We start from the raw sequence: 13544 nt of genomic DNA, 5'->3' as shown, positions 1-13544 counted from the left end.
CAACACTATTTCTCACAGAGGTAGGGGGCATAATAATATACATTTATTTTATATCTCCAGGGAAAGTGGAATGAGCAAGCTTTGTCAGTAATCTTTTATAGGATTAAATGTTCATAATCAGGAAGGTATTCCATACACAAATACATTTATTGCAATGTGAAACAAATCTCCTTTATCGTTGCTTTCCTTATACTCAAGAAGTAATAAATGATCCCCCTTCGAAATAATTTATATCCAGATGTTAAAAATCCTGCAGAGTTGGGAGTTCTCAGAGAAGTTGCACCATGGAATATCTGAGAATTTCTGGACATATTTTTGGTTGCTACAGTGAGGTTGGGAAGGCTAAGTATCACAGTATGCAGGACAAACCCAAGCAAAGGATTATCTGGTCCAGAATCCCAATAGTACTAAGGGGGAAAAATCTTGTGGGTAAAACTTCCTTTGATGGATTCTTTTGCTATTTGAATCTTCCCTGTGTTCCCCATTAAAACAAAATCCATATAAGTTACCCACCCAACTTCCACAAGAAAAATCACTCAATAAAAATGCATTTTCACAAAAGTTTCTCTACTCTATTATTTTTATACAAGGCTAAGGAAAGAGAAAACAAAACCAGCCTTTGTGTGGAGATTGTATAAATATTCTCCCCAAACACTAGGGAGGACATTGGAAAACACATAAGGAATGGTTTTCCCCACTGTAACTCTGCAGCAAGAGTTTTGGCAAATTTTATTAAATAGTGTCATATACTTTTCATAACTGTACTATTTCGATTTTACGCCTACCAGGCAGTATCTATTGTGCTAATAAGGTAGTTACGAACAAGATAAGGAGACTGAAATTTGATGTGAACTCTTTGCATTGCTCCTTGTCTTTTCATTGTCACCTGCAATCCTTGGGGAAATCAGACTCAGTCTAGTGTGGGTTCTCATAATAAAGAGGCCAGAGGGAATTAACAACAGCACTTTCTTGAATTTTTCTTTCTTTCTGTGAAGAAATGTATTGAAGTCTTCCCTATAGCTTCAGATGGCTTGTGGTTGTGTTTATGGTAAGGAACTCAAAGTCTCAGTGCCAGAATTGCAAAAATGTATCTATGGGTTGGTTTGGGGATCTACAAACCATGGCCATAGGTCCAATTTAGCCATGTTAATTAATTCACATTCTGTATTACCTTGCTTAAAGAATGATGTGACTCTGCTCTCATTTTGTGCAGGAATGTCTGTGACAGATAGGGAACATCCTGTGGGCTGTATAAGGCCAAAGTCATTTAGTACATGATGAGACAGAGTGATAGAAACATATGCTTCTTGAATGCATCTCATTGGCTGCCCATGCCTATCTTCATATATTAATAATTTTGTATGGCCTGCAAATAATGTTACAAATATCCACATGACCCTTGGTAGCAAAAAACTTCCACACTTCTATAAGCCTGAAGAATAGCCTGCATGATAGGAATGCTTTTCTCTGGGCCAGGCCAATCTATACTAACAATGTGATTTATGGGAGGGTCTTGGGTCATGCAATCTCAGCTTGTACTCTAGAGGGGCTAAATATGTCTATGTAGCCAAGCCCAAATAACCACCAAGGCTTTAGCAAACTTTCTTTGTTGGTAGGTCCCCCTTCTTGTTTGGTAGATCTTCACTAGAAGAACTCCAGTGTCTCTTCAGCCTACTGACTACTTATCCCAGTCATTCAATCTTTTTGTGTGTGTATGTGTTTTTCTTTTTTCTTTTTTTTTAATTGTGAAAATACCATACAGAGGGGTTACAATTACATGAGCAAGGTAATGAGTACATTTCTTATCAAGCATTGTTGCCTCCTCTGTTTCCCCTTACATCCCTTCCCATCTCCCCCTTCCCCACACACTCAGTCCCTCCCCTCCCTGCCATCTTTTGATGTAATAAACTGTAACTGTGAGGATAACAAATTGGTGAGTTTGTAGAGGTCTTGAGGATTTTCCAAACGCACTAGTCTAAAACTACTTTTCTGAATCAACACCAGAAATCTAGCAGTTGCAACAGGCTTCAGATGGCTCCTAAAGACTGAGATATTTACTCTCTGGTCCTTTCTAGAAAGTGCTTTCTAGCCCCTAAGTCAATTTGATCAGTACTCAGATGAATATCTCACCATAAATTTGTACTAAATAGAAAAAAGAAAAGAAAAGGACTTTGTCAGTTACCACCATTTAAAATTAGTAGCTTTGCATGAAGGAAGTTAATTTGTCACAAGGAGTGATTCAGGGTGACTTAATGCTTTAACACCAATCCAAAAATATTGTCCACTTTCTTGCCTGCTGAATGACTACATATTTAAGGCAATTCAAAATGAGCTGCTTATGGGTATCATGACAACAAGAGCACAGAGTGAGTAGGATTTTGCAGAAATGCTTGCACATGCGTGAGCTAATTTCAACCCTCAAGAATTAAGGGTTGACTATTGATAGATGGTTTTAAACACAGAGTTGATATTCTCTTGATAGATTATTGTACAAATCATCACCAGGTACATTTTTACCTCCATAAAATCTTTTTTACTGTGCTATTTGAAAGAAGCCTATTTTAGGCTGATGAACCATTAGGGAGCAATCAATTTCTAAGCATACTTTTTGTCCAATGAAAAAAAGAGAATATGCACTTTTCTTTTCCAGAAAAGAAGCATAGGGGAAAAAACCCATATACTTTGCTACAATATCTATTATGTAAAACTCACCTGTGGCTCTGAAATCATAGACTTAATTCATGGCTCTTTTTTTCCCTACTCATCCAAAGAAGCATACCTCAGTTTTTACAACTTGTGATGCACCAGTTCCATCAAAGTGGCTACAGCAATTGAAAGTAGATGTTATCTTCACATTATTCCACTCCTTGTTTTTGCTGGACACCAACATAGCAGATATTTAATTAACAACTAACATCTTAATCTTCTCGGAGGCTGACAGTGCTGAGAAATCATGCTGGCTTTGGGCAGGGTGCCAACCCTTCTTGGTGACAGGCATGCTATTTTAATTACTCTGCAGTTGCATTACAATGACTAGCCCTAGTGTTTCTTCACTCTTAACATATTGTATTGTGGGAAGAAAAAAGGGGCAGAGCCCTCTTACTTTAAGCTGTTGGTTTTGATTTGATTTAAAGCATTCATACAAGACCATACATGGAGCCAGCCAACATAATGGCACAAATAAAGAGATCGTTCAGAAGAAGGTGCTGCCATACTGGCTTCTCCGTTTGTCTTTAACTCTGCATTTTGTCATGCCAGCCACAGATGTTACTGTGTAGTCTTACCTTTATAGAGGTGCTGCAGTCAAAGCGGAAGGATTTGGTCTGCCCATTTTCCAGGTAGACTTTCAGAACATTTGGCATAAAAAGAAGTGAATTGTCCTTAACTGTTTCCTGTTTAACAATAGAAAAGAAGGTGGTAGTATATATCGGTCAAATTAAAATTCTATTACTGGAAGTAGTCACACATGTCTATCGATTATTCTCACAGTGACATCCCTTCAGTGGTATGAGTTAAGCGGTTCATTACCCATATTCTTTATTCTTTTCCAGCTACAAGTAACTCACCTGACTCAAACAAAAGATACTGGCGCACCAGAAAAATTAGATGTGCTTTTTTTTAAGCTGAAGATTTTCCATTGAAAAGCATAAACATAATCCCTTTGTAACCAAGTGTTAGGGTTTGGAACCATAAGCCCCAACTTTTATGAAGAAGGATGAAGTAAGTAAGCAGCATGAGGAACTGCAGTGAGCTTGTATGACATGGCACTGTGGGTAACTGGAGAAGCCATGATGGAGAGTCACAAATAGGAACAAATTTCAATGTAAAATCTTTTTGTGAAACTACTTTTAACCCATTTAGGAATAGCCCTGCTTCAAACCAAGGGAAGATATAAGGAATGAGTTAGGGCAATAGAAAAATACTCATTTGGATGTTGTCTTTAAGTGATATCATGAAGAAGGAGAGAGATGAGAGGGAGTGGAGGCATGTTTGAGTTCCATGAGTCCATGGAGTGAACTGAGCTATGCACATACATACAGTAAGTTACAGAGTCACAGGGGTTCCAGGAAAGGCAACAATTGCGAAACAATACCATATGTCTCTTGGCTTGCCAAGGCAGAAACTGAAGGCCAGATTCTCGGATGCTTCCCCGTGTCTAACAGTGTGAATGAATTCAACCCTCATGCGTTTCCTTAGTGGGCTTCCTACCTTTCACTGTTTATTGCTTTCTTTTGTTTGTTTTGCACTCTTTCCTTTCTTTCTACTTTCTTGGTCTTGCTTTCCTCCTATCTTATTCACTGAATAAGTCAGGATCTAAATTTAGAAGGAATGGCACCTCACAACTGTGACTGAGAAAGGCAAGGACAGATGTAAGCAAAGGGTCCCAGAGGCCAAGGACTATGCTGTGCTGCATCCATATGACTGGGGAGTCCACATCCATAAGACCCCAGAAAGGCACTGGAAGCTGAGTGAGACCACTGGCTCAGCAGCATCCTCACATACCAATGGTCTTGAACGAGCCCTCCTATGTTCAGAAAAGAAGGGAAACAGCCACAGAAGCTTCTAGAATTCTACAGATGCCAGGTAATTTTTAGATGAATTTTTGTGATGTACTGTACTGATTATTTTGTCCTTGGAATCTTCCTTCTTTCAACTATGGTAGTCATACTTGTATCAAATAGTGATATATGGTATCCCTACATCCCAAGTAATGGGATCCATTGGTGTGAGCAGAATAGCACATATACACAGGTCAGCAGAAAATGCCCACAGGATGATCTAGTGACAGTGTCAGACCCTTTTCCCAATAGTTTGATAACTACATAATAGCTATTAATTTTTTTGTCTGTTGGGGCTTGAACTCAGGGTCTGGGTTCTGTCCCTGAGCTTTTGTACTCAAGGCTAGCATTTTGAGCTACAGTGCCACTTCTGGTTTTCTGGTGGTTAATTGGAGTTAAGGGTCTCATGGACTTTGCTGCCTGGGCTGGCTTCGAACTGTGATCCTTAGATTTCAGCCTCTTGAGTGGCTAGAAACAGGCCTGAGCCACTGGTGCCCAGCATAGGAGCTAATCTTGTCAATTCCATTGGATTGAGAAGAATTTAAGAGATTATCAAAGTCCACCACCTCAAGGTTTGTCTGTGAGGGTAATAAGGATTAACAAAGGGAAGAAGACCACCCTGAATGTGGGTGGTACTATCCCAAAGGCAAGAGGCCTGGATGGAATAAGATAAAAAAAAAAACAAAGAGAGAGCTCTAGTGTCAAGGCATTTTATCTTTAAGTGACCAGGCTCACACACAGTCTTGTGGCCATAGTATTCTGCTTCAGTAGCAGCCCAGTATAAAGAGTCAAGGATGATCTGAAACCATGAGCCAAAACAAAACTTTCTCCCTTAAGTTGTTTACATTAGGTATTTTATTGCCACAAGGAGAGAACTAGTATATACATCAACTCCTTGCCCTGAATATGGAGCAATTGCATGTTAGTAACTTGACATTAGACCTCTAAGTTCTTTGCCCAAGCCTATAGCTTCCAATCTAGATTCAGGACAGATTCGATCCTTATGAATTTATTTAAACAATGCCAAGAGCAATAGCAGACCCCAACCATAAAATTTGCCATTTTCCAGGTCCAGCATGAGAGTTTACCCCAAACTAAGACATTCTACCATTTTCCTGGGAAAAAGCTGCAAACAGAATATTCTCTGTGTGTCTGCATTATCCACTTTGAAGATCAACTAAGTGCAGTACAGCCACACTTTCTATGAAGATGTTTTGATAAGTTCAGAGATTATAAGTGTTCAGGTAAGGAATATTTTTTTTCTCAAAATATATAAAGGGCTATCATACAGAAGCATGTGTAGTTGAAAAGAAAACGGTACAAGCTTCAAAGAGGCATATTTTCTTTAAGCTGAATGAGGCAATGTCAGTCAGTGTTCCAAGATCAAATAATTTCCTTTGCAAAGCAGTGAGGTTTCTAATGCAGAAAGTGGTTTTGGAAAGACTGGCTATCATGTATTCTGGCTGTGGTAGAGGAGACTGAGGCACAACCTGAGATGAGTCTGGTCCTTTATGATCCTGAGATTTGATACCCTGGTGAAAACAAACAAGCATATCCAGGCTGAATTCTAGAAAGATGACTGTTTGAGTACAGATCCTTTGTTTCCATGACTGAATCACAAGGCAGGTGATTGGAAACTCACCGACACTTGGCCGTTGATGATGACTTCCTCAGAGAAGCGCACTTTGACAGGATTGGACTTTAATCTTGCCTTTTTTGCAGCACTAATAAATGCTGATTTGGGAGACTAGAAGGAATAGAAGACATTATGTTTGACAATTAGTAGCACAATGCAAACCCTGCAACAGTATTCTTACTCAAAGAAATGCAACAGATTTACTACAAGGTAGAATATTTGGTACATGCTGAATTCAAGGACAGATATAACTGAAACTTTGCCATGGCCATAAACAGAAAGTCTGATTTAATTACTAGACCAGAACTACAAACACTGTGTTACATGTTTCTACTGAGTGCATTTCCAGGGATCATTTAAAATGATGAGGACATAAACCCCGTTTTTAAATTAGCTGTGAGGGGGTGATCAGATATAGTATAGGATTATAATGATTTGATCATTAATTATTATTTAATGAGGAGAAGAGCTTCTGGTACTTCTGAAATGATTGATTTTCCACTCCCCGCCCCCCCCACCCCGTCTGTCTCTCTCTCTCTGTCTCTCTGTCTCTCTCTCTCTCTCAGGCTTTATGAATCTTCAATCTGAGTGTCAGCCTCATATCAACAACCCGTGACTGTTGATCTTACTGGGCAGAGCAGAGAAGAGATCTTGACTTAAAATTGACAGATGACTTCATATTTTATCTTATCTTATGGATACTTTGGAATTAAAATTGACAGATGACTTCATATTTTATCTTATGGATACTTTGGACATTAAGATCCTTCTGCTATGACTGGTAGAAATAGAGGCAGAGTGGCAGGCAGAATTCTTCCTCAGAAATTAGAGGTGAATGGAAGAACCTGCTTAGAAGGGTGATGGGATTCAGTGGTGTGCTTTGCTGCATGAACTTGGGAAACTCACTTTGAGAAATATCTCTGTATAATTATAATAAAGCCTAAGGAAAAGGAAACTTGCATCTAGTAATATTTGCTATACTGCTAGAATCATTTCCACATCTCTAAAGAGACCTACATTATTTGTTGAAACTAAGATAGTGATATTTAGTTCATATCATATGATTACTGAACTAAACTGGTAAAATCCTGACAATGGCCTAGGGTTCATATTAGTGTGTGTGCGTGTGTGTGTGTGTGTGTGTGTGTGTATGTGTGTGTGTGTGTGTGTGTGTGTGATATTGCTAAGACATTGAGGCTGTTGCATAATAAATAGTAGTAATTGACTCTAAAATAAACAGTGGCTTAACTTTCTGTGTGTTATATTAATCTCAAGGTGTAAAAGCCAATAAGGGTGATTCACATATTGGATTTGAAGTTAAATAAATAAAAAGGCAATTCTCAGTCTTGCAATAAATTTAAAAAAGTAGTATGATAGAATGGATAAAGAAAATGTGGTATATCCATAAAATAGAATATTGTTCAACCATAAAAAGTAATAAAGCTAGCAGGGCACCGGAGCTTATGCCTATAATCGTAGTTACTCAGGAAGTTGAGCTCTGAGGACTGAGGTTTGAAGATGATAGTAGGGGCAGAAAAGCCCACAAGACTCCATTTCTAATTAATCAGCAAAATGCCAGACTTGAAATATAGCTCAAGTCATAGAACACCAGGTGTGAGCAAGAAATCCAAGCAAGAATGCTAAGCCTTGAGTTCAAGCCAAAACAGAAAAAGGTAAAAATATATAAAGGCACTGATGCACCTTGAAAACATGAAACAGAGTAAGCAAAATGACCCCAAAGACCATATTATTGTACGATTCTGTTTATATGAGATAGTCAGACAGAAAGTAGATTAGTAGTTTCTAGAAGCAGAAAGAGAGAATGGGGTATGATTGCTTAATATAGTTTTCTTTTGGGAACTAAAAATGATGATAATTGTACAACCTTGTGAATGCACTTAATGCCACTGAATTGTGTACTTTAAAATGGAAAATTAAAAAAATGACATTATGTGTATATTACTATAAAAACACAGCTAAAACATGATAAAATATTCTTGGGTAGTGTTTTTGCCTTAATGCTTGGAGAATACTGTTATTTCTTTATACTTGCCTCACTCTGGCTCTGTCCCTCTTTCTGTGTGTGTGTCTCTTTACATAGAATTTCACTATGATGTCTAGGCAGGCCTAAAATTCACAATTCTCCTGCCTCAACTTTGCCAGTGCCAGGAGTATAAGCATGCACTACCATGTCTGACTCATTGTCCTGTTATTTCTGAAATTTCCTTGTACATGTATTCCAACCTTTGCTATAAGCAGCATCCTAGAAGGCAGGGAAGATAGTAATTTACCTTTCAGGGCTTCAATTCACCCATTTACGTAAGGCATTTTAAGAGAATGGCTGTCCTCTTACAAAAAAAATCCAAAAGAATTCTGAATGGCTGCTTCTCAAAAACAAAAACAAAAAAATCCCAAATGCTCAATACACTCAATGCAAAATTTGGAGGTCTTATTGCAGCACTGAAGTCGTGTGACAGTGGTGTTCACATCAGTATCTGTGTAATTATAGGCCAAGTTTAGTGATGATTAACGGGTAAATCATACAGTGGTAAGTTCATTTGCTTTTGATATGCCATTTTTTAGCTGAAGGGAAAACATTATTCTCCCTTAATGATTTTAAGCAGACAGTATTTACATTGGCACAATGAGTTTAGCACAAGGGAAGTGGCTGTAATAAAGCTCCCCAGAATAGACACTGTTAATTAGATGGAATGTTTCAATGAAGTAACCCCTTACATCTCTACCACTGCTTGGGAATGAAATATTCCACTTGCATTTGAGGTGCAAATATTTTAAACCTTTACTCCTTGATGCATCATAGCTTTTTAATACTTTATCATGTTTTTCCCCAAGAATGTTCTATGCAATTCTTTGGCTTAGTAAAAAGTATACTTAACATAATTTACATTTGGGATGTCTATCATTTGATATAATCTTAGAATGCAGTTATGTTTCTAGGAGTCATAGAAATACATAGGGTGATTTGTCCATATTATGATTTGAATACGAATCTCCAGCATAGGCTTATGTGTGGAATACTTGTCCATTTGGGAGTTGCTGAAAACTCTGGGAGTCTTAGCTAATGAAAGTGGGTCACTGAGGATGTATATCTGAAGGGTTTACACAGCCCTCAATCCCTTTCTCTCTGTTTCCTGTCTACCATGAGGTGAACATCTTTCTCTCCCATATGTTCTAGCTGCCATTATATTCTGCTCCATCATGGGCTCAGAAGGAACAAAACCAAAGACTGTGGATTGAAATCTCTGAAATCATGACACCAAACAAATCTCACCTTCTATAGGTTGCTCCCTCGGGCATTTTGGCCCAGTTATGCAAAAATGGACAAATTAGGCCATAAAGTAAATGATCCTATAAATCAGAACTTTCAATGTTAGAGATAGAACTCTCTTTTTTTCTGAAGCCATAACCTATCCACTTTGGGTAGCCTCATTACCAGATTTATTTAGCATGGTCTCCTGAGAAAATGGAAATGTAGAATGACTAAAGAAAGTTGATAAGTAAAGCTCGTAAGTAAAATTTACTGTAGATGTAATTTGAAGTCAACAAACGTGCAATAAAAGTTTAACTGGTATATTTTTATTCTTTAGAATTAGTCATTGTTTCCTGTATTTAACATTCATTTTAAAAATTAGTTTGGCCAGGCACCAGTGGCTCACACCTGTAATCCTAGCTACTCAAGAGGCTGAGATCTGAGGATCATGGTTTGAAACCAGGACAGGCATGAAAGTCTGTAAGACTCTTCTCCAATAAACTACACAGAAAAAAAGCTGGAAGTGGCGCTGTGGTTTAAGAGGTAGAGCGCTAGCTGTCAGCAAAAGAAGCTCAGGGACAGCATAGTGCCTGGTCCAAGTTCAAGCTCTAGGACCAGAAAAAATTACTTTTGATAAAAAAATATAGTCTCCAAATCTGAAGGCTATTTAATGAGAATCAACAAAGCAATGGCTTAGTCCACTGTACATAGTTACTAGTGGATGGGATATCATTACTAGTCATAATGTTTTTAGTCATATAGTTTTAATTCATGCTTGTCTTTGTTATTCCAATCATGTACAATATCCTTAGGATGCCATCCTAACTATGTGGGAAGCATAAATAGCAGGATCCAGATCCAGGCCCTCCAGGATATAATGTAATATGAGATTCCATTTAAAGAACAACAGAAACATAGATGTACTCGTCAACCAAATTGTTGAAATGAAACCCCTTTATGCAACTACTTAAAGGTAATGATTTAAAAATGATGATTTACAAAATGAGAAACTAAAAGGGATAGGGACTTAGCTCAAGTTGAAAAGTGCTTGTTCAACAACCACAAGTCCCTGAGTTTAAATGCCAGCACTATATGTATCATTCAAAGAACTGGTAACTAACTCTTAGCAAGGATAGCTGATGATCACAGGTATTTTATATCTGGTAATGATGAATAATTATCATTTAGAACAATTATGTTTGGCTGTAATTTTAAGATAAGTTGATACCCAATCAACCCCTGTAACTCCTTCCAACTTTGCTGCTGCTAAGATGGCCACAATAAAGTATGTCATGTTCCTAATACTTCTAGTGGCTCTTAGATGTCATTAGAACATGACTTGAAAAAGTTTATAAATAAGAGTAATTTCTTTTTTTCCCCTTCCTTGTTTTATTGATGCATATTTGCTGATACTGGGTCTTGAACTCAGGACCTTGCGCCATCATTCAGCTTTTTTTGCTGACTTCTGGTACTTTACCATTTGTGCCTACCTCTACTCCCAGATTTCTTGCTGGATAATTGGAGATAAGACTGCTTTGATTTTGTCTGCCCCAGCTGGCTTTAAACCATGATCCTCAGATCTCAGCTTCCTGAGTAGCTAGGATTATATACATGAACCAACCACGAGTGCCCAACAATGAGATTAATTTCTAAAATTGATATATAAGGTTTTAGACTTGCAGCCATACATCCACTTCTGGCTTTTTTTTTTAATTGGAAATAAGAGTCTTTTTAATTTGTCTGTGTAGTCTGGTTTCAAACTGTGATCCTCAGATCTCAGCTTCTTGAGTAGATGGAATTAGAGAGAGGAGCCACTAGTACCTGGCACAAATAAGGTATTTTAAAGATGAATATAAATTAATGTTATTTTTTTCTATGGGTACTCATCATCATGGCTTTAATGGATTGGGTACAGGAGGCTAGAAGCCAGAGATGATTCCATGGCACTTTTACTCACAGAACACTTACAGGGTAAGGCTGAATGACAGTGAGGAGTATCGATTCTTTGCAGCTTCTGTAAAAGAGGAAAACAAACATATTTACAAAATGTACAGAACCTGGCCTCAAACAGTGACAGTTTTCTTTCAAAAGGAAATGTGTGGTGTGTTAGTGAATGTTCTTTGGGTTCACAGAGCAGAATAAATCCCACAGTTCAGAAAAGGGCTTTCAGGCCACAGAGGAACCCAAAATCTAGTGTTTCCTGAAGACAACAAACTGTCCAATTGTAAGCTTCCTAGATGGTTTCCATTGGGTAATATTATCTGCATCACTGAGCAGCAGGGCCCTGAAATAAAATAGGGGATAAAAGAATGAATTCAGAAGCAACAACCCAATCTCTATACTGCTTATTATTATTTTTTTGCCTGTCTGGGCGTTGAACTCAGGGTCTAGGTCCTGTCCTTGAGCTCTTTTGCTCAAGGCTACTGTTCTACCACTTGAGGCACAACTCTACTTCCAGCTTTTTGGTGGTTAATTGCAGAGTCTCATAGACTTTCTTGACCAAGCTGGTTTCAAACTGTGATCTTCAGATCTCAGCCTCCTGAGTTGCTAGGATTACATATGTGAGCCATCAGTGCCTGGCTGGCAGTCTACATTTTTTTTGCCACTGTCAAAATTGATTCGCCTCTTCTGATTTTCCTTCAGCCTACATTTTTGCTGCTTAGAAAGGACTCTATAGTTATCTGTAAGGGGAAAGAATTGAAACAATTCTGTGAATTCACAGATTATCATTGTATTCTCAGAGAAACATCATGAAAGTAGGATGTCATTAGAGGTTGCTTACATTAAAAACAGCATCTCAAAATCACTTCCCACAATGCACAGCTTTGTAAGTTCAGTGTACAGAACCCTGAGCTAATAAGTATTTCACACAGGCATCAATTGGGAGATACTGCTGACATAAAGGAGTAGTTCAGAGCTAAAACAGAACAATGAAATAGAATGGTTTATTTCATTCCACCAAGTAACTCAACCTTTCAAATGACTCAAATCCATGAGAAAAAAATCATATTATTAGTTATGTTTTTCCTCTTTTGTGTCTTTGCTCCTTTTGAATTATAAATAAAAGTCAGTTACCATTTTGGTAAAGAAGAGCTAGCATTTTCTACTTTAGGTTGTATGAATTACTTGATTTTTTATAAAATTTTATCACTCAAAAATGAGTAAGGTGAAGAAGATTGGTTGTAAGTATGCTCAACAGAACCACTACAAATCACATTTGACTCACTAACTGATCTGTGATATAGCCCACTCACTCTGCTGCTTAAACCATGATATACTGAGAACACAAATGCACAAAGGCCTTGAGACAGCAATTGAGGTAGGGATCCATGGACCAAGGAAAGGAACTATAACTCCAAGAATAACCAGGACATGTAGAATGATGATGGTGTTGGGGCAGGTGACCCAGCTGCTCCCACAACCTCTCACTTGTCCAGCCTGGTAGAAAACCTGATAACTGCAGTAGACAGAGTGACAGTACAATCCAATGAGATCACAGTGAATAAGGTAAAAGTATGAGTATTACAGTCATGTCAGTAGACCTGTATGTGCTGTGTGGCTTGTTCTGTCCAAATTTGTTCTATGATTCCTCAGTAGTGGGCCAGGGACCCAGGGAAGTAATCCTCTGGGTATAGCTGATTGTGTTTAAGCTTTGGAATGCACCAGAGTTTTCTCTCTAGAATCAGAAGAGACATAGAAACTAAGAGCATATACTTGGGGCACCAGAGTTCAGGATGCAGATGTCAGGAATCCCTGAACAATCCTGAGTTTTACCATTCCTGAGGGCTGATTGCTCACTGCTCCATTAACAATAAAATAATTGATGTAAAATTTCTCATCACGATCACTATCATCATTCTGAGAGAGATTTTACTTCTGTTTTCTCTCATCTGTAAGTACTTAATCATCACCTGCCAGACAAGAAGAATTAAATTCTGTAGTGCTACAGATCCCTCAGGATTCCTAACCCAATCCTAGAAGAAAAACAGATCAAAGCCATATGTGTTCATATTATAGGATGCCAAGATGGATTTAGACAGTTTCAGCTGGTGTCCCATGCCAATATATGTCAATCATC

General features: G+C 38.1%; 1 protein-coding gene across 2 annotated transcripts in view; it reads right to left on the bottom strand.

Annotated features, from left to right (window-relative positions):
• Window positions 1–13544, bottom strand: part of Frmpd4 (FERM and PDZ domain containing 4) — a 312460-nt gene that overhangs the window by 29832 nt on the left and 269084 nt on the right. For both annotated transcript variants that reach the window (XM_042680514.1, XM_042680513.1), the window contains 3 exons: window positions 11435–11480; window positions 6202–6306; window positions 3285–3392 (listed from right to left, as the gene is read on the bottom strand). In XM_042680514.1, the coding sequence (XP_042536448.1) occupies window positions 3285–3392; window positions 6202–6306; window positions 11435–11480 (259 nt within the window). The remainder of the gene's footprint in view (window positions 1–3284; window positions 3393–6201; window positions 6307–11434; window positions 11481–13544) is intronic.

The sequence above is a fragment of the Dipodomys spectabilis genome, unplaced genomic scaffold, assembly GCF_019054845.1.
Source record: "Dipodomys spectabilis isolate Male_0828 unplaced genomic scaffold, ASM1905484v1 ptg000061l, whole genome shotgun sequence".
Taxonomy (NCBI): domain Eukaryota; kingdom Metazoa; phylum Chordata; class Mammalia; order Rodentia; family Heteromyidae; genus Dipodomys; species Dipodomys spectabilis.
This window is presented reverse-complemented; position numbering and strand designations above follow the sequence as displayed.